Source organism: Podarcis raffonei, chromosome 6 (genome assembly GCF_027172205.1).
Source record: "Podarcis raffonei isolate rPodRaf1 chromosome 6, rPodRaf1.pri, whole genome shotgun sequence".
Lineage (NCBI taxonomy): Eukaryota > Metazoa > Chordata > Lepidosauria > Squamata > Lacertidae > Podarcis > Podarcis raffonei.
The window spans coordinates 92,218,488-92,244,236 of NC_070607.1; the positions used below are offsets into that span (position 1 = coordinate 92,218,488).

The 25,749-nt window shown below is 45.1% G+C and overlaps 1 protein-coding gene across 8 annotated transcripts in view; it reads right to left on the bottom strand.

Annotated features, from left to right (window-relative positions):
• The window catches only part of KCNQ2 (potassium voltage-gated channel subfamily Q member 2), a 154,034-nt gene that overhangs the window by 25,908 nt on the left and 102,377 nt on the right, over window positions 1-25,749 (bottom strand). For 4 of the 8 annotated variants that reach the window (XM_053394497.1, XM_053394496.1, XM_053394500.1 and 1 more), the window contains 4 exons: window positions 22,241-22,309; window positions 19,214-19,243; window positions 3,441-3,664; window positions 1,810-1,921 (listed from right to left, as the gene is read on the bottom strand). In XM_053394497.1, coding sequence (XP_053250472.1) covers window positions 1,810-1,921; window positions 3,441-3,664; window positions 19,214-19,243; window positions 22,241-22,309 — 435 coding nt within the window. Of the gene's footprint in view, window positions 1-1,809; window positions 1,922-3,440; window positions 3,665-9,275; window positions 9,330-19,213; window positions 19,244-22,240; window positions 22,310-25,749 lie in introns of those variants that run through there. The other 4 variants (XM_053394495.1, XM_053394494.1, XM_053394498.1 and 1 more) reach the window with 2 other exon arrangements.

Below are 25,749 nucleotides of genomic sequence, written 5' to 3' on the forward strand. Positions count from 1 at the left end.
TCAACAGCTTATGATCAAATAGATAAATGTATAAAATACGTGACGTAATGAAAATATATGATACTTACCGAAGGGGAGGAAGGAAGTCCAAAGCTCAATAGAGCTAATGTTATGTATGAGATGTATTAATACAATGAATGTATTGGAATGTATGTTTGATGAAAACTAATAAAAATTTAAGTTGGGGGGGAAAAGAAGAGGTCAGCATTTATTGTGGTTGGAGCTTTTTAAGTATGAATTAAGGGCACTGATTTAGCTCAGTTGGTAGAACATGAGACCCTTAATCTCTCTTTTTTCCTCCAAAAATTTTTGTAGCACAACTAAATAACACAAACGGGACGCAGGTGGCGCTGTGGGTAAAAGCCTCAGCGCCTAGGGCTTGCCGATCGAAAGGTCGGCGGTTCGAATCCCCGCGGTGGGGTGCGCTCCCATCGTTCGGTCCCAGCGCCTGCCAACCTAGCAGTTCGAAAGCACCCCCGGGTGCAAGTAGATAAATAGGGACCGCTTTCTAGCGGGAAGGTAAACGGCGCTTCCGTGTGCGGCTCTGGCTCGCCAGAACAGCGATGTCACGCTGGCCATGTGACCCGGAAGTGTCTCCGGACAGCGCTGGCCCCTGGCCTCTTAAGTGAGATGGGCGCACAACCCCAGAGTCTGTCAAGACTGGCCCGTACGGGCAGGGGTACCTTTAATTTTACCTTAAATAACACAAACAGAAAAACAAACAATACAAACAAATTCTTGTCTTCTCCTTATTTTTTTCTAAACATTGTTAGGTGAGCTTCCCCAAGTCCCTCTTATCTGATTTTCATTTTACCTCATCTTTAGCAGTTTACATATATAATAATTTCTAGCCATTTTTTTTAAACCATGCTTACTTTTGCCATAAAAATCTTCACATTTTATCACTTACAAATAATCCTATTTTAAAATACACTATCTTCTATTTCTAACCCTACATCCTATGAGATCCTTAATCTCAGGGATGTGGGTTCGAGTCTCACACTGGGTGAAAGATTCCTGCATTGCAGGGGGTTGGACTAGGTGATCCTTGTGGCATATTCCAGCTCTATGATTCTGTGATCTAAGGAACCCCCTCATGGAAAAGAGAAAAAAAGTACCTGTGCGGTACGGTACCTTGAAGTTCACATGAGCTAATATTGCATTCACAGTATTGCAGGGGGTTGGACTAGATGACCCTATGATTCCTTTCCAACTCTACAGTCTTATGATTCTATGACTTGGGCTCTTGGAATTCAAGAGGGGAGCTGGTCATTATGTTGTCATGGCTGGAAGGAAGGAGGGACTATATTCCTTGGCATTAAGCCCAAATCATCATAGGACCTTGATCTACAGATATCTGTTTAACTGCTGAGTGTTGTCTCCCCGTTCTACTCCTTCCCATGCCAAACTGAAGTCTTCTCTCACCAGAAGGGGCTCATTGGGTGGGCCACTTGCTGCCAGGTGGGTTACGGGGAGGAAGTGTGGGGTGGGGTGGTTGGCACGGTGCAAGCACACCAGCGGAGCCTTCTGGCTTTTCTGCCAGTGCATCTGCACCGCGTCGACCTCCCTAAATGCCTCTCTCTCCCAGTAAGCAACAGAGACCCAACTGCCAGGAAGTGAACAGGGCAGGTCCAACTCCAGCTGCTTCTTCCTCCAGCCGTATTTTATGTGCGATGCAGAGCCATGCAGAATCCTGCCTGTAGCAACTGAGCCCCTGGCATTGTTCAGCACTGCTTGGCATTCTCATGGTCACACTTCTGCCCACAAGCACACTGCCCCCTTGTTTGTATGCACATCTCCCTCCCTTACCACACTGCCCTGATGCTGACTTTAAGGCCCGGTGTCAGGTCCTCGGTCACAAATTCGCAGTTGCAGCTTTTGTTGTCGGCATCAGGCATGTCTTCTCCGGGGAGGCAGGCATCTAGATTGGGGAAGGATAAATGCATAATAAGCTATTGCTGCAGAGAGTGACAGATTCCTGGCAAAACGTGCAGGGAATATACAAAAGGCAAGTGTGATTGCGGCTTATGACAACCTTTTCTCTTTCTCTTTAAGCTAGGTTTAGATAGCAGCTTTGGATAACTGAAATGTATGCTCCCCATCAGTGGCTCCAAAAATCTGCAGGCTGTGAAAAATATCTTCATGTATGCGACAACGGCTGCAAGAGTTTTAATAGCACAAGATTGGAAGAACAAAGAAATCCCAACTAAAGAATCATGGCAAGAGAAATTGATGGATTATGCAGAACTGACACATAAGCTACGGGACAAGGACAACTATGATTTCAAAGATGAATGGGAACCCTTTACAAAGTACTTGATGATGCAACAAAGTGAATTGGACTCCTTGGCAGGTTTTGAATAAACACTCACAAACTCTTTATTGACAATAATCAGTTAGACAATTTAAGGCTTTATACAATTTTGTAACATGCAGAGAACAGTATTCACAGAGAAACCAAAGATTGGAACTGAGGGGAGTCGGGGGGGTCGTTTATGGGAGGGTGGGGGGAGGGAGGAAAATGGGGGGAATTAAGGATGCAATATTTTTGGATAATAGGTTTCGTTTAAGTTTCTAATAATAATTTATTTTTAAAAAATCTGCAGGCTGGCTTACAGCATTAAAAAAAAAAATACATCCCTTCCAATTAAATCACATTGCAAAACAAGCGTTGCCTCAGGGATAATTGGTCAAGGGCTGCATGCTGGCAGTAATCGCTACCCACTGCCTTGCAGGATATCTTCAGGAGAAGAAAGGGCTAAGGAGTAAACCTTACAAAAATCTGAAGAGGAGTTCCTAAGACAGTTGGATGGGGCCTTGTACGCCTCCTTCCAGCAACTCCTGCAGCCAAGCTGGTGCCAAACGTCTTGCTCTGCTTTCTTTTGAAACACATCAGAGAGGCTGAGAGTGTTAGTAATATCATTCTCTCATTGCTGTTGGATCTCGTGATCCACTGTTTACATTCCATAGTGACAGGAGCATGAGAACGGAACTCAGACACTGTACTTCCGTTCTGTGTGCTTTTGTACTTTCTCTCTTTGTTCTCTGCTTTCGGACGGAGAGGACATGTGTGAATGCTGCTGCTCACACTCAGCCGTGTTTGTTGTTTTGAACTGCTGTAAATAAAGAAACTTTCGTAATGCCAAATACCTACAGCTGATGCTCTGCTAATGGTAATAGCATGCCCACATCTCCACTGGAGTCGGCCACGACTGGACCTAATGGTCAGGGGTCCCTTTACCTTTACCTTTATTTATTGCTTATGACATTTGTTATGTTTGTAATTATCTAGATCTTGTCATGTTGTAAGCCATTTTGAGCAGGGTTTCAACTATGGAAAGGCAGCATACAAATAAAATGATGATGATGATGAAGCATGGCTGGCTTATAAATGCAAAGAATGAACTCATGATAAATCACACCATCCTGAGCTGCCTCACCTTCTGAATTTTGACGGGATGCGGTTCCCTTCATGCGGAAAGCCTGCCTTGCTCGGCTCCTGTCTCCGAAGCTCCAGCTCTTGGGCACTTTGCTGGGACTGTCTTCAATGCTCTGGTCTGCACTAGGGGACCTCCGTATCCCCTGGGCCTGAGGAGAACCTTTACCTTTTGTGGCCGCACCTCGAGGGCTGGAGAAGACACGATCTTTCAAGCTGACCTTTTGACTGCGCACAGAGACAAACCAAGACAAGAGACCAAAAAAAAAAAAGAAAAAAGGGGAGGGGGGGAGACAAGCAAGGGGAAGTCACTCCAAAAACACCACGGCGGCTCCCCTTCAGCCATTCAAAATCGATTTGTCTTTCAAAGCAGCGGCGGCTGAAGCGGCGGCAGTGAGATGTGGCTTTTAAAACACTAGACCGGTTCGGAAAAAAGGAATTTCGGGGAAGGTTTCCATGGCGATGGATGGAGATGAAGTAGAGGGTCGTTAATCGAGGAGCGTCAATGAGAAATGGACAAGTAAACAGAAAGTGGTCTTGGGATGTGAGGGTCTGTCAGGGGCAAATGGAAAGGCACAAAGCGGTGGGGTATGGTAGCTGTTGTACACAGGGGAACGGGGGTAAGGTTCAACTATTCAAAATCTGGACCTTGATCCTTGTCTGAGGGGGATAGTGAAGAAAGACTCTTCCGAGATATACCTGACAGAAACCACTTCTGTCAATATCAAAGTCTAGAGAGCCTGGATCGAACAACCAGGCTAACACGATGTGGATGCAAGACTCGAAACCTTCCTGATTTTCTCACTTGCTTTGTGAAGTGGGAGAAGAAGACCTTAGAAAGTGGGCAACTGGCCTCATTACCCATCATGCAAAGTTCTGTGTCACGGCCAAGGAGGAGGCAGCCATCTTGCATAGCATTTTACGCATGCATTCTGTCGGATGGCTTTGCCCTACCTGGTTCAAAGGTATTTAGGGGCATTTTTTAAGCTTGATCTTTTAGGACGGTTATTGTATTTATTTATATACAGCCCTTCATCGTGAGATCTCAGGGCGGCTCACAGAATAAAATACAAGATAAAAACATGAAAACAAGTGGAGCAAAACAGCGAAACTATAACCGCCACCCTTCCCACAGACACATTTAAAAGGCTATAGAATATTAGTCAGCCAAAGGCCCAAAGAGGAACATTTTCGCCTGGTGCCTAGGATATCCAAATCTTCCTGTATGCCAACTTTTCTGAATGCTGCTTTTTCTTCCTGTTCCCCCACCTCCACCAACATCCGCCAGTCTATTTTACGTTGATAACATCTGCTTTCCTGCATATAAAAAGTAGGCTACCTGTGCACAATCACATCATCAAGGGTTTCTGGGTCAGATTTCCCACGTTACATTGCTGAACATTGAATCCCAGAGTTATGTGCATCAGAGAATTCAGCTGTGCTGTTATTTAACCTCCCACCACCACCACATTAAGTGCTAAACAGTTCACCAGCATGAAAGCCTTTCCTGAAAAGACAGAATAAATTCACATAGGATGTTTCCTGGTGGTTACTAGCCATGATACTTAGAAGTACCGCATCTCTGCCCAGAGGCTTGAAGATGCTGGAGGTGATGCTGTCACACTCTCTTTCTCGGGGGCCAGGCTAGAGCCAAAATCCAGAAATTGAAGCTCTCACGTTTCATCGCTGCTGCTGCTTCATTGCTGACCGGACAAGAGACAAGGCTTTCATTATATATTGATCAGGCTCCTTCCTCGCTTTCACCTAGCAGGACCCGCTTCCATAAGGCTGCTGAAGAGGAAGAGGTGAGACCACAGGAGGTCTCCGTCAGCTCAGGTGATTGACCAGCAACTCCTCCTGTCCTTGAACTCTCCATCTCAGCTGATCGCTACAAGAACCCTATATAGCAAAGACCTAATCCCAGAGCTTGCTTTGTTCCTCCGCCCTCCTCCTCCCCTTTTCTTTTTGTGTCGCCTGAAGGCAGGGACGGTCTTTTTTATTGATATCTGCAAGCTGCTCTGTAAGCCTTTTTTTTCCCCCTTCAAGAGCGGGGAAATAATAAATAAATAAATAAATATGTTAACATTTTTGATGAACACTTTTCAAAAATAAATAAAATATTAAATAAATAAATAGAAATAAAACCCAGGTCTTTCCTGAAGCGAGTCTTACAGAGGCTTTTATTTCTGCAGCTGCCCGCCTTTCCCTTCAGGAATTGTTTAGTAACCTCTCACTGTGCTTGGTTATGCTTTTAAAATAAAATCTTACATTAATTATGGGGAACTGCTAATGCACTGAAACGCAGTCCCTGAAAGCCCATTACTCATAATGAAAAGGAACTTTTTCCCCCCACACAAACCTCCTGGTGTAATGGAAAACAAACAAGTCTCTAAGGACAGAGGCAGACCCACCCCCCACCCCCGCTGTGTTAAGGTTTTCCTTCAGCCAGGGACCTGTTTCCCAAATCAAGCAGCTGCAACATGCAGGGAAATTTCTACAGGGGAACAAGTGAAGTTCGGAACCGGAAAGGAGGTGGGGCAATGGCAGGCCTTTGCAGCTGATTCAGGAGCATGGCTCCATCTATACAAAGTCACAGAATCCTAGAACTGGAAGGGACCGCAAGGGTCATCTAGTCCAGCCCCCTGAATTGCAGAAATCTTTTACCCAATGTGTGGCTCAAGCCCACCATGGGTGTAGCCTGGGAGGCAGGGAGCAGCTGCCCCCCCCAAAAAAATCAAGTCAATAAATAAAAATATCTAAAAGCAGAAATAATCAGAATATTTGAAATGCTCGCTGACGTCACTTGGGCGATGTTGTGTCTCATCCTAGCGACGCAACTGGCAATCTGGCTGAGTGACAGGCAGTGATGAATTTACGTAAAAGCTAAACAAGCTATAGCTTAGGGCCCCGCTCTCTTGGGGGGGGGCAAAAAAATTAAAGAAGAAAACCTGGATGTACATTTCCAAAATATAAGATAAAAAACAAAACAAATAAAACCTACATACAGCATCAGTGTTTTGTATTGTGTAGGTTCCTATGATGTAAGTCATGGGCCCCGCCTGCTAGCCTGCTCCCTAAAATATCACTGGTTTGCTCATTTCTATATATAGGGTGCCTACATTCTGCATGTGCAAATGGCTTTAGATATCTATTAGGTCCATAAATTACCATATAGCATATATTCAACAAAAAACAGTGACAATTTGTTGCTGACAAAAGACAGCTAGACATATAAAGGGCCCCATTATCTTCAGTAGCTTAGGGCCTCATCAAATCTAAATCTGCCCTGCATAACTCCATACCCTCCAACATTTCTCCAATGAAAATAGGGATGTCCTAAGGAAAAGTGGGACATTCTGGTATCAAATCAGAAACCGGGATGGCTTCTGTAAATCCAGGAATGTCCCCAGAAAATAGGGTCACTTGGAGGGTCTGCAAAAAGGGTCTGCAGAAACTAAACTACTGTGCAAAGGGAACATTTACATTGGCCCATCCTCTTTTGCCTGTGGCCCCAACTTACTGTCATGAGGCCCTCAGAAGGTTTCATAGAAGAATATGAAGCCCTTAAGCTGAAAAAGTCTCCCCATCCCTGACATAAGGAAAGGGAGAGGAAATCTATGCAGGATCTATGCTTTAGTGTGCTTTAGTGTGTTGCTACCGGGTGGCGCTGTGGGTTAAACAGCAGAGCCTAGGACTTGCCGATCAGAAGGTCGGTGGTTCGAATCCCTGCAACGGAGTGAGCTCCCGTTGCTCGGTCCCTGCTCCTGCCCACCTAGCAGTTCGAATGCACGTCAAAGTGCAAGTAGTTAAATAGGTACTGCTCTGGCAGGAAGGTAAACGGCGTATCCGTGTGCTGCTCTGGTTCGCCAGAAGCGGCTTAGTCATGCTGGCCACATGACCCGGAAGCTGTACGCCAGCTCCCTTGGCCAGTAAAACGAGATGAGCACCGCAACCGCAGAGTCAGTCACAACTGGACCTATTGGTCCCTTTACCTTTACCCTAAATGATGTATTTAAAAGATGAACCATTAAGTGCAAAAGCTTCTGGCACCTTCCGGTATCCTGCTCCAGCCAATATTAGGGCGAAACAACATTTTGCCAAACATTTTTCAGGACGTTGTCATATTGCATATTTCCTTCTACACATCAGTGGCTGGCTGTCATTTAAGGGTGTGTGTGTGTGCGTGTGTGTGTAGGAAAATGCACAATATGACAACACCTCAAGGATTAAGCGAAGCTGAGGGAAAAGATGCAACATGGATGGCATTGCTCCTGCTAGGTTTATATATACATATATAAATCATGCCTTCGAGATCTGCTCAAAGTGCACAGCAAATGAATTTTGCTCTTGGCTCTGAAATGCTTTACATAATATAAAATGTTGGCTACTTTCAATTTCACTTTCTTGCAAAATCTCTTTCATAGGGCTGCATCTCTCTGCACAACATCTCAGGGAACATTTTAGTTCTCTTTTTACCATCACTCTACTAAGAATTCCCCTGAATTTTACTTGCATTTTGGAGCAGGGGAGAAATGCACTATCTGATTTTTCTTTTTGCTCTTGCCAACAGCTAGTATTGTCAGTTTCCTTCAGGAGGACTAATTCCAAAATACCAGCATATTACTGTAGCTTATCACAACTCTTAAAAACCACAATTTTATCCTGAATATTCGAAGATACTGTGGGAAATGATTCTAGTAATCATACTGCGTGCAATGTAACCCTAAGCACCATACAACCCAAGTTGTGAACCCAAGCTTATCTTCCTAATGCAGGTTGCAATTCAGTACCTATTTACTTGGGAGTAAGTCCAATGTATTCAATACATAGGATTGTGGTGGTAGCCTCTTGCCTCTGAATGGTGGGATACTTAACAGAGCTCTGGCATCTTAGAAACGAAAGACTGATGGGTTTAGGAGCTGGATTGGATTCCAAAAACGGACAAACAGATCACATTTTGCAATTGACAAACATCAATCACATTTCGCAAGCATCCTGTGGCATTCTAAATCAGCCTTGCACTGGCCAAGTCCACACTTAAGTGCAAAAAATAAAAGATGAGTCCAAAGCATGCAGAGGGAAGAATTAGTAGTTTAATAGGCCTAAGAGTAGACACATGGCCGCAAAGTCTTTCAAGCTGATTTAACTGTCGCAGAGACAGACGGATAAGAGATGCTGCAGGAACTGGAATCTGGGATTCAGTCATCTGAGTTCCCACTCTCCATCAATGCCCAAATCTTGCTCAGTGGTACTTGCAGTTAGGCAGTTAGGGGTCTTATAGCTACAATGTGCGGAAGATTAGTGGTCTGTGACTGCATAGTAGAAGTGCTGGAAAAGCCATGTTATGTTTTCAAATGCCACTAATCCACAGCTTTGAAGGAGAAGCCCATTCACATTTATTCAGCCCAGTGGGTTTACAATACAATCAATGTACGTACTTCCAAATTCAAATTATTTAATAATAAACTGGGAGACCCCAAGTTGTGAGTGGTTAGAGCGGGTTCGGTGTTGTTGTTTTTCAGGGTTTGTTTTATTTTCCAGGGTAGTGTTTTCCCCGAATACCCGGTCTCTTTTGTCACTATTAACCTCATTAGCTTGCTAAGAAAGACTCTGACTAAGGCAAGATTACACCTTGCGGTTTCTGCACTTGGTCTCATTGGGGAAACACAGAAGCAGGCGATGTTGGCTGGCCGTCATTCTGGAGGGCCTCCCTTTGCACCTCTATTAAGCAGATGAGTGGTCAGAACAGAAGGCAGCAGGGGAAAGAAAGAGACAGAAAAGAGAGAGGATGAGCCGTGCAGCTTTGGATTAGTTCAGTGCAAAGCGATTCCCGTGGTACCTAGAGTTTCCTGAGCAGCATCCACAAAGAGACTTTCTGGACGGATTGCTTTTACTGGAAATGAGGGGAGAGTAGAGAAATTAGACCAGAGGGCTCATGCCAAACAGGAAACTTTGATCAACTGCAGAAAGTGATGTGGAAAGGGACACATTCATTGGGGATATTATGGAGCCAGGATGGGGGGGTTTTTGTTTCATTTTCTGTCAAAAGCAAAGCACAATAAAAGTGTGGCTTGGGGACAGCTTTGCAATAAAAAAAAGAACTCTACAAACAGTCCCTTCTGCATCAGAAATGTCTTCCTCGGCCGCAGAATCTCTAATGGAACAAGGAGCCCTTGAAAATGTTTCTCAAATCAATCAGGGAAATTTTCATTGTAATTTCCCACCTCCCAAATATTAATCCTGCCATTTTCCATGCTTGCTAAAAAAATGGCACTTTCTCCACCTCCCAACGCATTGGAGGGAGAAGCAGAGATACTTTCCCTTTTCTTTAAATCTATATTGTCAGGATTTATTCTCAAGTTACTTTGAATTCTGCAGTTCCTCCCAGATATTAATTATCACCATTTCCCAATGCTTGCAAAGATCTACTTATTCGGCTAGCAAAACTTAAGGGAGATGGCTTCCCGCTGAATTCAACTGAATTATGTATTCCATCTCTGCTCTTATTTTGCCATTTTTATTTGCCCCTTCTAAATATCAATTATTGGCGTTTTTCGCTTGCATTTGACATCTTTTCTCCAATGTTTTAAAGCAAGAGAAAAGCACTAGGCCTAAAAGGTGTGAATTTCTCCCACAGAAAAGAACAAGGCAGAGGTGCTCATTGCGCTATCAATCAAATGAGCAGGTGCATTTATGCATGAGCCACTATACATGACCGAGAGCTGCCACAGCTCTGCCACTGTTGCTCCTTCTCTCTGTGGAAAGGTGTGGTTCAAATGTCTGGTGTGATGTCACTGTGCTTTACACCTCCCTCCTCCAGGGTCGCAAAGATGCAAAGCACACCGCCACCCCACGAAAGAGGAAAGAAGTGATCTATGTCTCTTACAACATCTGGTTTGGCCCAACGAGCCACCTTCTTTTCTCTTCTTTTCCACCCCAAATGAGCTGTTTTAATAAGTCAAGAGGACACATCCTGAGAGCCCGGCTCAGTACCATTAGCAACCTCTCGGCCACATTTAAAATGCAGAAGGGGGTAGCCTCTTTGGCTTGCGCTGGGGAGGGGGCAGGGAGGAAGGGTGACTTGAACTTGGCAGCGCAACGCTTCCGTTCCAGTAGCAGAAGGGATGCTGAGCATCGCTCCTTCTGCTCGGCAACCTCCGCTGCAAGTTCAAACGGAATCCGCCCTCTCTTTCTCGAAAACACCCGGCTCCGTTTTCCTGGCAAAGCACCATAGGTGTCTCTTCTTGAAAGAACAAGACCACTCGTCAAATACAGTAGGCTAGGGGTTTTCTGGCACAGGGCCAGACTAACAGACACAGATTCCGCAAGTCTCCTGCAGGCATCCCCAATAGGATGAGGGGTTTAAAAACAAACAGAAGGGCTGCCTCTGTCAGTTGACGTTTTCATCAACAGCCCGACCACAAGTCCATCCACAGCTCCTTCTGCCCCCAATCTTTGGGGGGAATGGTTAAAACCTTAATCTACAGCATCCCCTGCCAGGAACCAGAATTCTCTCACAACCCCACGTATTCCTATTAATTTTCCTATGCTGATGAGACTGCCATTTGAAATGATTCTAGAACTTTTTCAGCAAACCCAAACTACCTCAGATTATCACCAATTTGGCGGGGACAGGGTCAGTTGCCCTATGGTGTTTCATCTCCCCCACACACAATTTTTAATTATTATTAATTTAAATTGCATTTGATTTACTAAGCTGGGGTTAGCTGACATAGCGTACTTCTAGAAGCTGTTGGACTACAACTCCCATCATCCCTGACTACCAACCATGCCGGCTGGGGATGATGGGAGTTGTAGTCCACTAACATCTGGACGGCACCATGTTGGCAACCCCTGCGCTGAAAGCAATCTGCCCCTATTGAAATGGATGGGGAAAAGGAAACTAACATACACTGAAGAATAGCCAGCCCAAGACATTTAGGCACCTGAGGCAAACTGCAAAATGGCACCCCTCTCACCACCAAGGAAGAAAGGGTGAGTGAAGATCTACATCGGGAAGATGGGAGGAAAAAAAGATCTATATGGGGATCTGCTGCATCTGTGGATCCTGCCGCCTAAGGCGGCTGCCTCATCTCGCCTCACAGGAGGGCTGACCCTGCACTGAAAGATAAGTGGAGTCCATTCTGCCCCCAGCAATTTCTCAAAATAGGGCAAGGGAAATCTTAGCATTCTGCCTATATCATGAATTCAATTTATATGTGATCATATCACTTCAGGAGCACAGAAGTAGAACTTTCTATTTGGAGTGGGTGAGTGCTAAGATTCTGTACATTCTCTACCTGTCTTGAGTTAATTAAGTCCATTGACTTCAATGGGTCTACTCCAAGTAGACTACCATGCACTGTTTTTGGAATATGGTACTAATGTGATTAGGACGTGGGTGGCACTGTGGGTTAAACCACAGAGCCTAGGACTTGCCGATCAGAAGGTCGGCGGTTCGAATCCCCGCAACAGGGTGAGCTCCCGTTGCTCAGTCCCTGCTCCTGCCAACCTAGCAGTTCGAAAGCACATCAAAGTGCAAGTAGATAAATAGGTACCACTCCGGCAGGAAGGTAAATGGAATTTCCGTGCACTGCTCTGGTTCGCCAGAAGTGGCTTAGTCATGCTAGCCACATGACCCAGAAGCTGTACGCCGGCTCCCTCGGCCAATAAAGCGAGATGAGCGCCGCAACCCCGGAGCCGGTCACAACTGGACCTAATGGTCAGGGGTCCTTTTACCTTTACCTTTACTAATGTGATTAAGGTCAAAGACCAATGAAGAAATGCTAACCTGAACTAAATCCATTTTCAAACATACAGTGCAATCACACCTTGTACGCATTTAACATGTGCGATTTCAACTTTATGCATTTGTAGGTCGGCCGGTTGAAATCATACAAATAAAAGGCACAGAAGGTAGAGAGCTTAAAAGCTCTTTATTATTATTTTTTTGCACAGGGTTTTCCCAGCATGGAAAGAGCTTTTAAGCTGTCAGATTTGCTTACTGGGCTCTGAGCGGCTCTCGCAAGATCTCAGATGGCACCAGGATAGTGGTGAGACCAGAAGAAACAATGACTCTGGTGCATTTCTTCAGGAAATGATAGGAAAGGGAGAGGAGAGCCGCTGTAGATGGTGCTGCTTGGGGCCATGAGGAACAGTGCAAGTCTGCGGGGAGCCAGGAGCGTGACAGCAGCAGCCAAGCAACTTTGGGACCACATAGAAAGAGCTTGGGGGCTGCATAAAGCCCACAGTCTGCGGGTTGGGACCCTTGCTATAAAGGAAAACCACCTGGGTGGACATTTTCAAGCACTCCTAGAGTGACAAGCTCCCTGTGCATGAAGTAATCAAATGGCAAGGTTAATAATAATAATAATAATAATAATAATAATAATAATAATAATAATTTATTATTTATACCCCATCTGGCTGAGTTTCCCCAGCCACTCTGGGCGGCTCCCAATCAAGTGTTAAAAACAACACAGCATTAAATATTAAAAACTTCCCTAAACAGGGCTGCCTTCAGATGTCTTTTAAAGAGAACATAGCTGCTTATTTCCTTCACATCTGAAGGGAGGGCTTTCCACAGGGCGGGCGCCACTACCGAGAAGGCCCTCTGCCTGGTTCCCTGTAGCTTTGCTTCTTGCAGTGAGGGAACCACCAGAAGGCCCTCAGCACTGGACCTCAGTGTCTGGATTGAATGATGGGGGTGGAGACACTCCATCAGGTATACAGGACCGAGGCCGTTTAGGGCTTTAAAGGCCAGCACCAACACTTTGAATTGTGCTCGGAATTAAGAAGCAAAGCCCTTTGTCACCTGTTATCATAGGTTGGCAGGAGCAGGGACCGAGCAACGGGAGCTCACCCCGTCACGTTTCGAATCCCCGTGACGGGGTGAGCTCCCGTTGCTTGGTCCCAGCTCCTGCCCACCTAGTAGTTCAAAAGCACATCAAAGTGCAAGTAGATAAATAGGTACCACTCTGGCAGGAAGGTAAACGGCGTTTCCGTACGCTGCTGTGGTTGGCCAGAAACGGCTTAGTCATGCTGGCCACATGATCCGGAAGCTGTACGCCGGCTCCCTCAGCCAATAAAGCGAGATGAGCGCCGCAACCCCAGAGTCAGTCACGGCTGGACCTAATGGTCAGGGGTCCCTTTACCTTTAGCTATCATACCCATTGGGATATGAAGAAAGGCAAGGACACGCCTGTTGTTTGCTTTCTTATTAGCACTATATCAGGGGTTGGCAACCTAAGGCGCATGGGCCACAAGCGGCCCATGGGGGTCGTTTAACCAGCCCATGGACCCCCGCCGCCCGCTCAGTTAGCTCCCATGTGCCGCTCTAAACCGGCACAGAGCAGAGCAGGGACCACCTTCCGCAATGCTGGCCGGCTTCCCATTGGCTGCAAGAAGCTCCTGCAGCCAATGGGAAGCTGCGCATACCTCTTCCGTGCCAGAAATAGCATTTGCGCATGCGTGCGCGCATGTACGTGCACTCCGGCCAACCGTGCCATCTGTGGGACCGTGAACCAGCCCAAGCCACAAAAACTTTGCCGCCCCCTGCACTATATGGTGAGCACAGGGGGTTGAGAGTGTGTGTGTGAGCTAATGGACAGAATGCCACATGGTCAATTTGCAAAAAAAAAAAAATGGTACAGAAAGTACTGGTTTAAAGCGTAGAGATCTTTTCTATTCTGTTCGATTCAAGACGGTTCTGGAAGATTCTCTGTGTGATACAAGCTGGTGCAAGCTGGAAGTTTCTAGCTAACAAGCAAGCTTCTGTTCTGCCTAGAAACAAGCAGAAGGTTCCTGATGTTTTGGTTATTCCTTCAGAGAAGCTGAGTACAGCTGGTTTAAACTGGTTCTGTTATCTCTTTCACTCAAGGTTATGCTGACTAGAATAATAGGCAGCAAAGATCCCCTGTGTTGCGAACAGGAAAATCTGGCAACATTAAAGCAACACGTCACACTAATAATTTGATTATAACACTTTACTAAATTGTAAATTGATTACTAAATTGTATCTTCATTCAAAGTCAAGTGGCATACAATTTATACAAGGTAACACCAACTAATGTAACTTAAGCAAATTTCCCATTTTTGGATGGTGTATCAAACGGAGAATAATTCAAGTTCAACATGCCTTCCAAATTAAGTATAAAGTCCCAACCACAGCACAGATGCACCTGGTTATATACACGACTTATTCACTGAATCAGTGAAAGCTGAACCATTTGCAACTTATGTACCTTCTCAGACCTCTTATTTGCTGAGGAACAAAGTTTGAAACAGTCAGTTATCTAGGAAGGACTGTCCTGCTACTGCCTCTGGAGCAGCAATTTCTTTCAGAATGTTCACTGCTAAATATATGAATAAGATACAATTTAGAAGCTATATAAAGTGTTGTAATCAAATTATTAGCCTGACATGTTGCTTTTAGGTTGGCAGACTATAATAATAGGCCAGAAGGAGCCTGGGTTTCACTTTCTGTCTCTCTTTCCTTCTGGTGTGGGGTTCTGTACATAGTATGCTTAGTGTTAAGGTTTTAGTCTTATTGTAAGTTTAAGTTTGGTACGTGGGTGGCGCTGTGGGTTAAACCACAGAGCCTAGGACTTGCCAGTCAGAAGGTCGGCGGTTCAAATCCCCGTGACGGGGTGAGCTCCTGTTGCTCGGTCCCTGCTCCTGCCAACCTAGCAGTTCGAAAGCACGTCAAAGTGCAAGTAGATAAATAGGTACCACTCTGGCAGGAAGGTAAACGGCGTTTCCGTGTGCTGCTATCGTTCGCCAGAAGCGGCTTAGTCATGCTGGCCACATGACCCAGAAGCTGTACGCCGGCTCCCTCAGCCAGTAAAGTAAGATGAGCACCACAACCCCAGAGTTGGCCACGACTCGACCTAATGGTCAGAGGTCCCTTTACCTTTTTTAAGTTTAAGTTAAATCTGCTGCAACTGGATTTCTTATGGACTCTGCCGCTCCTGAAAATGTATGGATTTGTGACCATTATGCTCATTTGCCTTCAGTAGTAATAAACTCTGCTGGATGAAGAACTGATTGCCTCTGGTCTATTTTTTTGTTTTGGTTTGGTTTTTTGGAATCCTGCAACGTTTTAATGTTTTTAATCTGCTAACTACACACTGGGGTCTCCTTCAGATCAATATGAGCGGAATTCATGACGCACACTTGGATGGAGGAAACCTGGGTCCAAATGCCTAGTCAGTCACTGGATGGCCCTGGGCTGGTCAATTCCTCTTGGCCTGGCCTCTCTCACAGGGTTCATGAGAGGACAACAGAGGAAAGAGGAGAGGAGGAAGCTAGACTTCTTGGAGGAAAGGTGAGATAAATCCGCAGTCAATAAATAAAGCACAAAAACTACCAGACTGGAAAAAGGTAGGTCAGGGAATAGCTCTACCATCCCTAGGAGCTGTCTGAAGCGCATCCACCCACAAGCTCAGCCTGGCACATTGACAACAGCGGTTTTCTATGCTTAACTTGCCCCAGGTTGCTAACTCACTGGGGAATCCCACTTGTGCAAAAAAGGCGAGTGGGATGTCCACAACCCCGCCACTAGGGCAGAAAGGGAGCAGTTAAGAAGCCTGAATTGGGTCCATTGTTGTCACATGAGGGGTGGATTTTCTGGATCCTGTGCTTGTGCAGTCCCTCATCCCCCAGGTCAGGGTGTTTCTGTTGGCTAGTGCCAACAGGAATGTCCCTGGTGGTAGCTTCCACCCAACATTTCAGCAAGCACATTGCATGCTTCTTGTTAGAAGAGCTTCTCCACCAATGGTGGAGTTCTTCCAACAGTGGAGGCCAGCAGAGCTGGGCAAGGCTAGGGCAGAAGGACATCACCCAAGCTTCCTCCAGCACAGCAGATCCTGGGCTTGGATTGTTCTGCCAATTTTGAGATGAGCAACTGAATCTTGTTAGTATAAAGGGGTTGGGGAGGAAGACGCATAAACTCTTCGGAGGAACTGAAAGATATACAGCTAATAAATGAATGAACTTGTCACCGTGCTAGGCTTGTAGCTGGAACATACAGGCATCTGTCGCAAAGTGTTGCTTGAAATTATTAAATCACCTGCAAATATTGAATGTCTGTGTCAGAAAGCCAACCTAGACATTAACACAGACTAAGTTTCCCTCATAATGTCTGGGGGGGTGCATGGTGTCATATTGTCAGGTTCAGTTCCCCCACCCCTGAATGAAACCAATGAATCAGAGCAGGAAAGGGAAAACCATGAACCCAGTGCAACAATACCCTGAATTTCTTTTAACTAAACATTGCTGGAGAAACACAGGTTGATACACTCACATAACATCTAGTAAGGCCCACAGATTTTTCTGAAACTGTTCTCTCCTAACAGTTGTACAAATATTTAGTATTCCCAGAGATTCTAAACTCAGGTAACTAACCAACCAATTAGCTGGGTTTTTGCTGCAGTTTTACCTGTGTTCCAAAATCCTACATCAGAACTGAACAAAATCTCTAAGAAAGAGGTTAAGGAAAGGAATTAATAATAATTTGGATCAGGGGTTGCTGGAAAAAAAGTTTAAAATAGAGATGCAGAAAAGGGGGGCATGGGGAAGTCGCTGAAATTGGGTACATGAAAAAATCTATGAAATTATACATGTTTATATGTTTGTTTGTTTGTGTTTGTCTTTTGTACTGTTTTATATTATATGTGGAAAAACCAATAAAAAATTTTATAAAAAAAAAAACAGAACTGAACAAAATCTCTAACCAGAGTCAGTAGCTAAGAGCGATATTTAACTAAGCTTTCCTCAAAGTAGACCCATTGAAATTAATGACTGAGTTAGGTCCATGAATTTCAGAGGGTCTAAGAAAAAATTAGTTGAATGCCACACAAAATATTCAGGATTATAATCTGTACCAGCACCATAGGAACCCAGAACTACACAGTTCCTGCAAGACTAACCATTTAGGAGCTATTGCAAGATTTGCAAAGTAAAGAAATGGAGTACAGTGTTAACATCTCATGTGGGAACAATGTTATGTCTCAAAGCTCAACATATATGGCACCCATCAGATGAACCTACAAAATGGACTTTCCTCTTCAACATCATGTCAGTTGCTATTGTGCACGGAGCTGTGTTAAAACCAAAGCACACTTTCAACCTGTAGATATCTGCCTGGCAGAACACTAGCTTTCTGGATTGAGAATCAAATCTGAAAACATTGTAAATAAGCTACAATGTGGTTTCCAGGCGACAACTCCCATCAGCCCCTGCCAGCACAGTCACGGTTCAAGCGTGATGGGAACTGAACCCCTTATGGAGGCCACCATGTTGCCTACCCTTGATCTATGGACTTTGGTGATTTGACAGATCTAACACTCGCAGAACCTATAAATCAACATTGGTTGCAATCACAGCAACTAAAGTGCCCTTCTGCAAGCCTGACAAGTAGAAAACTCCTCTACCTGACTTTGCTATGGAGATGATGGCACCACCTCTGCTTGGTCCCTAACCCTAAAGGTTACTAGCAGGGAGGCAATCCTTGCTTCCTCCACCCTCCATCAGTGCTACAGAAGTAGCAGCAGAGCACTGCTGCCAGCATCAGTTATCCTTACCAGCACAGCTGCACCAGGAGATGCTCAGGTGCCAGGTGTGACTGAAGCCAACAGAGGAGCAGCATCATGCCTGACCCTCGGCAACGCAGTGAGCCCCAGCTTCCACAATCAGAATGTAAATATGGAAATCCAAAGGCGTGTGTTTTTAAGCGCTATGGGGAATGTACATTGTTTTTTATTGACCTGCAGGTGGCACTGTGGGTTAAACCACAGAGCCTAGGACTTGCCAATCAGAAGGTCGGCAGTTCGAATCCCCACGACGGGGTGAGCTCCCGTTGCTCAGTCCCTGCTCCTGCCAACCTAGCAGTTCAAAAGCACATCAAAGTGCAAGTAGATAAATAGATACCACTCTGGCGGGAAGGTAAATGGCCTTTCCATGTGCTGCTCTGGTTCGCCAGAAGCGGCTTAGTCATGCTGGCCACATGACCCGGAAGCTGTATGCTGGCTCCCTCGGCCAATAAAGCAAGATGAGCGCCGCAACCCAAGAGTCGGTCCCAACTGGACCTAATGGTCAGGGGTCCCTTAACCTTTACATTACTAGCCAATTGTCCCTACAAAGAGGGGCTGGTACGTTTTCCTCTCTCTCTCTGCCACGGTGGGGATCTACTTGCTGTAAAACAATGATGTGCGACAAATGTTGGCGGGTACATGAATATCCTTTCTTTCATTGCTGCCGTGACCAAAAGAAAGGCAGAAATACAGGTGAGGGGAGAAGGGAACGTGGAGAATGACCACCACCTCTTTATCACACAATTCGGGAAAGGCAAGTTGAAAGGGGCTGTGTTAAGACTGCGTCCGCCCCTTTCCTTTTCCACATGGGGATAACAGCTCTTTCCCAGGTTTTTCAATCCATTGCTGATGGATCTACATGCCACATCTCAGCCTTGGTTCTGATGCTGCCGCAGCAACCCACTCCAGACACTCCGCTCGGTCAAATGGCGTGTTGCCATTGGAAAGAAGGAAACATAATCAAGGGGCCATCTTTACGGGTATTTACAAGGCATGCGGACATCATCGGTCTCATCATTGCAAGCACGTTGGAGGTTTACAATGTTTATTTGAATGGCTCTCAGCTCCTTGTCGCCACGAGCATCAACACGCATGACACAAAGGAACAGAAACTCGGAGAAAGGGGGAGAGAGAGATAGATAGTAGTGAGAATGCATGGGGATGGACTCTCTGAAAACATACAGACCTTGGAGACGGCTCAGGCTGCTGCTCTTTCCTTAAAACAGAAGCAAAAGTACATTAGCAGTGGAGTCAGGCAGAAGAGGGAGTATGGTATTCACAGTTGAAGACAAAGAGGACAGGATCAGACAGAAGGTGGCAACAAGGCAGGGGGAGGAAAACTATGGGGCACACAGAGATACTCAACGTAGAAGCAGCTCGTCAGGTGTGGCAGAGTGGTTTTGCTAGCTTTCCGGCAGGTGGGTTACTCTTGCTTACCCAGAGGGAAAGAAGGAGGAGTGAGGCAGCAGGAAAGTTGGTGCAGTGCAAATGCAACGGCAGGTGCACCAGAATTGGCTCCGCTCCTGCGTTTGCACCACACCAACTTCCCCGCTGCTTTGCCCTTCCTCTTCTCCCCCCCACCAGTAGGCAACAGGTAGCCATCTGCCTAGAAATTGGCATTGTGGCTCCACTCCGCCCAGTGAGCTGCTACATATGCACAAAACAAGGCTGAAACAAAAAGACTGAAGCACATTTCAGAATCGGACTCTTTGAACCATGGGGTTGGATCAAGGTGACTGGTTTTTTTAAAACGGAGTCATGCTCCTTCTCAGTATACCAGGCTCGAAACATCACACAGGGAGCTGTTCCCACTAACTTTCACGCTTTCATGTAACCTGTTTCCACAGCTTGAAAATAGCTCCGTTTAAGACTGATCCACATTTCTGTGTGATGCACTTGCAACATAGAAACTTTGCTCTCCCAACAAAGTCACACAGAAAAAGAGGGTAATCCATCAATTTATGGACCAGACAGGCAGAGCAACACTTAACATGTTAGAGGTGACCTTGTCTGCATTACACAGTCTTGTGGACTAAATCAAGGAGACATCGTCAAGGCCACAGTCACTTCATGGTGATCTCTGTTCCCCCCTCTTAAAAAGAGGATAGAATTTGTAAAGTCTTAGAATAAAACTTTCAAGAAATCTTTGGTGAAAGAGGGCAGGTGATATATGTGCAATAAACACCCCAAAATCACCCTGCGCAAAAACAGAAATTGCTTCAAGCAATGAAGGAGTGAATAGTCAAAAACTGATTTCAAACAGAGAATATATTATAGCAAATAAAAATTCCCAATGCATATTGCCAATGTATTTTCTTCAATGGCGATAGTTCTATATAGGTTCCTGTTTCAACCAAGAGCTGCCAAAAATTCTGGTTTTCAAGTGAAATGTCTCTCAAGGAATGCCAGGAGACTCACAGAGCTAGACTGCCCTTGAAAAAAACACATTGGGGAAAACCACATTATTTCAACTAATTATTAATTTGGCACCTACTGAAGTTTGTGTCTAGTCTTAAAAAACCAAAAACAATTATACTCTCCTTTCTTCTTTTTATTTACCTAGATGAGGTTATTCTCTTAGCAATATTTTAATAGACATTGGCAGGAAAATAAAACTTTTCCTTAATGCATTATTATTTCAGCTTCCTGAACTTTCCTGAAGAACCAGCTTAATAAACTGTACAGTGGTGCCTCGCAAGACGAAATTAATTCGTTCCGCGAGTCTTTTCGTCTTGCGAAGCACGGTCCGTCGCAACTGCGCCTCTTCAAGCGGCTTTAGGAAAAAAGTGAACGAACTCGCAAGACGTTTTCATCTTGCGAAGCAAGCCCATAGGGAAAATCGTCTTGCGAAGCGACGCAAAAAACGAAAAACCCTTTCGTCTTGCGCGTTTTCCGTTTTGCGAGGCATTCGTCTTGCGGGGCACCACTGTACCTCATAAGTAAAGTCTTTGTTGCTATAATCTCGTGGAAGTATATTAATATTAAAACATGAGTTATATCCACGCTTCTTCTTTTTTAAGAAGCCGGCTGATCTTTACCCCTTGCAATCTGTTTTTACCTAAGCTATATTTGTGTCAAGTCAGTGTTTGGAAGCCACAAGCAAGGTCAGACATACACTTGCCGCACATTTGCAAACTCAGGAAAAGTAACATATGGTTCACATATGGAGGTCAAGAGAAAGAAACTCAGTCATGGCCTAAAAGTCATAGGATTTATTTTGAAATTCTTCAGAAGCTGGGAAAGGAATATTATTTCCAGGTCATGGCTGGGGAATTTTTGTAAAGTCAGTAGACCATGGTTTAAAGTGTATTCATTTTAGGTCTTTTCTTTGTTGGAATCATATGGAGGGAATTTAGATAGCAGCTAAGTTCTTCCACCAGAAGCTCCCTGGCTCTTAGGTCAGAATTAAAAAACATTTCTGCATTTTAGCAGACAGCTGAGAAAGATCATGGGGGCACGAGATTTTTTTAAATTAAGAAATGCATGTTCCCTAGACTCCATTAGAAAACACATGTTTTTACAGGTATTTTTTTATAGGTCCGACGCACTGCTTTGTTTCCAGCGGGTGGGAAAGGTGCTGGAAATCTGGATGGCTGCCATGGGCACAAAAATTCCTCGGGGGGGGGGGAATTAAGTGTAAAACAATTTCATGTTTTACAGGAATACATGATGTGTGATGATTAAAAATACATTAAAATGTCACACATTAAAAACTTCCCTGAACAGGGCTGCCTTCAGATGTCTTCTAAATGTCAGGTAGTTGTTTATCTCTTTGACATCTGGTGGGAGGGCGTTCCACAGGACGGGCGCCACTACCGAGAAGGCCCTTTGCCTGGTTCCCTGTAGCTTTGCTTCTTGCAGTGAGGGAACCGCCAGAAGGCCCTTGGCGCTGGATCTCAGCGTCTGGGCAGAACGATGGGGGTGGAGACGCTCCTTCAGGTAGCGTCACAGACACATTGTGATTCGTGATACGTCGCCATGTCAAATATCATGAAACGATGTGGACTGTCAAATATCATGAAACGATGTGGACGATGTGGACTTCAAACCAATTTTAGATGATGTATCAATACATCACCCAGTCCTAACTAACACACACACACACATTGCATGTTCACATATCACATATAAAGGGTGCCTGTGGAAGGAGTCTAGTGTTGTCTATGACATTTTCTTTGGGGGAGTGGGCTAGATCCATGGCCATCTAACTCACCTGAAAGTCAGTCCAGATTTGCTCTTCAGGTTCCTCAGGAGCTCCAGCTGGTTCAAAGGCGGGATGAGCCTAAAATGGAAGAAGGAGAAATGAGAGGAGGAAAACTCAGACTGAGACAAGAAGCCATGCATTTCAACTTCTTGTTGTGGAAACCGCTCCCCTCCCCTGCAATTCTGCCTTGCAAATACAGAAGGAGAGGAACGGCTTTTAATAGCTTAGACACCCCGAAAGCAGGCGGGGATGAGATAAAAATAGCAAAATGCAGATGGGGAAGGCTGTCCCCCTAATCTCTTGGCTTTAAACTCCTGGAGAGAGGAGGACTGCAAGGATTAGTTAAACCTGAGCACAGCAGTCAGCGATGTGTCACACTGCTGTTTCTCAGGAGGCAAGGCTGACAGAAAAGCTTTTCCACCCTGTCCTCAGTTTTCAGAGCCTTCCCTTTAAATGACGGTTACCTCTGAGGTCCATTTGGCCTCTGGCGTTTCCTTCCACATAAGCCTCATAAGCTCTTCCTTGGTCTTCCTTGGACTAGGAGGAAGACCCAGGAATCTAAGGAAAATCTTTAGTGTAAAGAGAATGCCATAAAAAGCAGTGATGTATGGGGAGTTTGGCAAAGTATCACAACAGGGTTTTAATCCTGGTGGTGTCCATGGGATTGAGTGGGGTGAAGAAAAGAGTCTTCAAGTGTTGAGGGAGGAACCCACAGACTCCTCAAATCATATTTTTATGAGATCTGGCTTCTACATTAAAATAGGGCATCCATCCATCAGGGCTAGGTATCAGCTGTAGTTTTCCCTGCACTCTTCTTCAGAGCTCTGAGGGCCGAACTACATGTTACACTTAACACAATGTTGTTTTTTTACTAAACACTATCCCCATGTGTTATGTGGGTGGGGTGGGGGAAAGCATTTTCTTCCTGATCATAGCTGGGGTGGGAGAGATTAAGCCTCACCTCTTCCCATGCTGCAGTCAGAATAACAATGGGGGCTTCCTTCACCCCAAATTGAGGGGAAACAGAAGACAGAGCTGCATGCCCCTGTGAGGAAAGACTACAAGACTGGGACTTCAGAGTTTGAGCGGGGAAATGAAAATAAAGGGAGACATGATTAAGGGGAATTATGCATTGTGTGGAGAAAGAGGGTAGATATTTTTTCTACTTATCTCACAACACTAGATATAGTAAAGGTAAAGGGACCCCTGACCATTAGGTCCAGTCGTGGCCGACTCTGGGGTTGCGGCGCTCATCTCGCTTTATTGGCCAAGGGAGCTGGCGTACAGCTTCCGGGTCATGTGGCCAGCATGACGAAGCCGCTTCTGGCGAACCAGAGCAGCACACGGAAACGCTGTTTACCTTCCCACCAGAGCGGTTTTGAACTGCTAGGTTGGCAGGAACAGGGACCGAGCAATGGGAGCTCACCCCGTCACGGGGATTCGAACCGCCGACCTTCTGATCGGCAAGTCCTAGGCTCTGTGGTTTAACCCACAGCGCCACCGGCCATGACCACCAAATCAGATTGTTCTAAAGGGGGGTTAGACCAATGCATTTGATAAGGCTATCAAAGGCTGGAAGTCATGATGTCTCTATGCTGCCTCTACAATCTAGCAGTTGCTATGGGTTAATTGCAGGAGAGGACTGTGTTTATTCATGTGCTGCTTGTGGGCTTTGCAGAGGCCGAAATTCAAGCAGCAAATCCAAAAACAAAACGTTGGACTAGATACTCTAACCACTACACCACACTGCCTTCCTAGAGTACTTCTGCTATGGGGCACCTCTGTAAATTAAGTCGGTAAATAAATATGGGGAAAGCAGAATGCCCCTTAGAGAAGGATCTGAAATATTTTCCTGGAAGCTTGAACTCCTTCTATTCTGGGTGGTTTTATGGGATGTTTCAATGTGTTGTCAACCGCTTTGAGATGTTTTCTTTACAATCTAAAGCAGTATAGAAATGAAAATATAATAATAATAATAATAATAATAATAATAATAATAATAATAATAATAGTGATACTGTAATGTCTTTGGCCCAGTCCAGCAGCCCTCTTCTTATATTTTTACAAGTGCTTAATCTGTAGTTTGACTCTTAATGTAATGAACAGAAACTCCTGCCTTGAAACTAGAAAATATGGGCTGTAGTGGCCTTGGCAACTGGTGGTTGCCAAGCAACAGAGACCGAGGCCTTCCTTCTTACTGGCAGCACTGGATCTTTACTGGTGGTTGCTGGGCCACATAGTTGGACTGAAGTCCTGTCTCCCCGCTTCTGCTTGTTGCTAATAAAACTAATTCTGGCCATAATCAGGGCAAAACAGGTTCTAGAAACATGGATATATGACCACAAGTGTAGACTGGAATCCAGTATTAGTAATACAGTATACCCAGTGCTACATTTTTCTAGAAAAAGAGGTGCCGGAACTCACCATGAACACCTCCCTCATTCTCTTAGAATAGCAATGGTGCCCAAACTGAGTTCGGTGAGTTCCGGCTGAAAAAAAAGCCCTGAGTATACATTATTTTCAGGCAGAAATTAATTGGGAAGGGTTTGAGGGGCAGTTCTCAAGGAGATTTCTTTTTTTGCTTCAGTTCCCTTGCAAAAATGCTCATGTTCACCATTCCCAATATTGATTTTATTGTGCAGACCAAAACATTGAAAGTACCAAATTTGCCAAGTTGGACGTTATTGCCTTACATAATTCAGGGCTTTGATGCATCCCTCAAAAATTAATGTGGGAAGAGAGACAACATGCCCCAAAACTCTCTGGACAGCTCTGTTGTTGCATGCTTGGACTCAGTGATATTTTAATATCCTCTTTTTTCCCGGAAGAGGTGTCACCTTGTTGGAAAGGAGCATGCTTCACTTAAACAGCTAGGCACAGAGATTTAAACCATCAGGATGAAAACACAGCACATGCAGCCCAACACAATCAAGTCTTCGGATTCCTGCCTGGTTCATTGACTTCATTACGCACATTACTCATGGGAAGCTAAAAGTCGTCATTAAGATGGACAATCTGCTCTTCTGCTGCAGTAGCGTGTAAAATAGGAGGATACCAGTTGCTCACTGCCCATAGCAAAAGGGAAACACAGGTGGCCAATTACTGAGAAGCACACACATCATTAAGGCAAGGTCAGTAACGCTGGGCCATGCCTCGAAGCGGTCAGCTAACGATACCGGACACAAAAACACAAGAATGGGCTGAACGAAACAATACACAACTCCCACAAAATGCACGCGTGCACACACCACAAAGGGTTAATTTTATTTGTTACACATGAAGCAGTTCCAAGGGCAGGGGAGCAGGGGGGAAGAGAGAGGGGCTGGGTGGAGGAGAGCAACTCAAGGAAACAGTTCAGAGAGGAGAAAGGTTAAGTGAAGGGATGGAAATCAGAGCCAGGTGCAAGTATTTTGAAGACCGTTTGCACAATGTCAATAGGAAGCTGCCTTCTACTCCTGCGCATATATTTTGTGGGATGAGCATAGCTACTTACCCATTTTACAGCAGGGAAAACAATG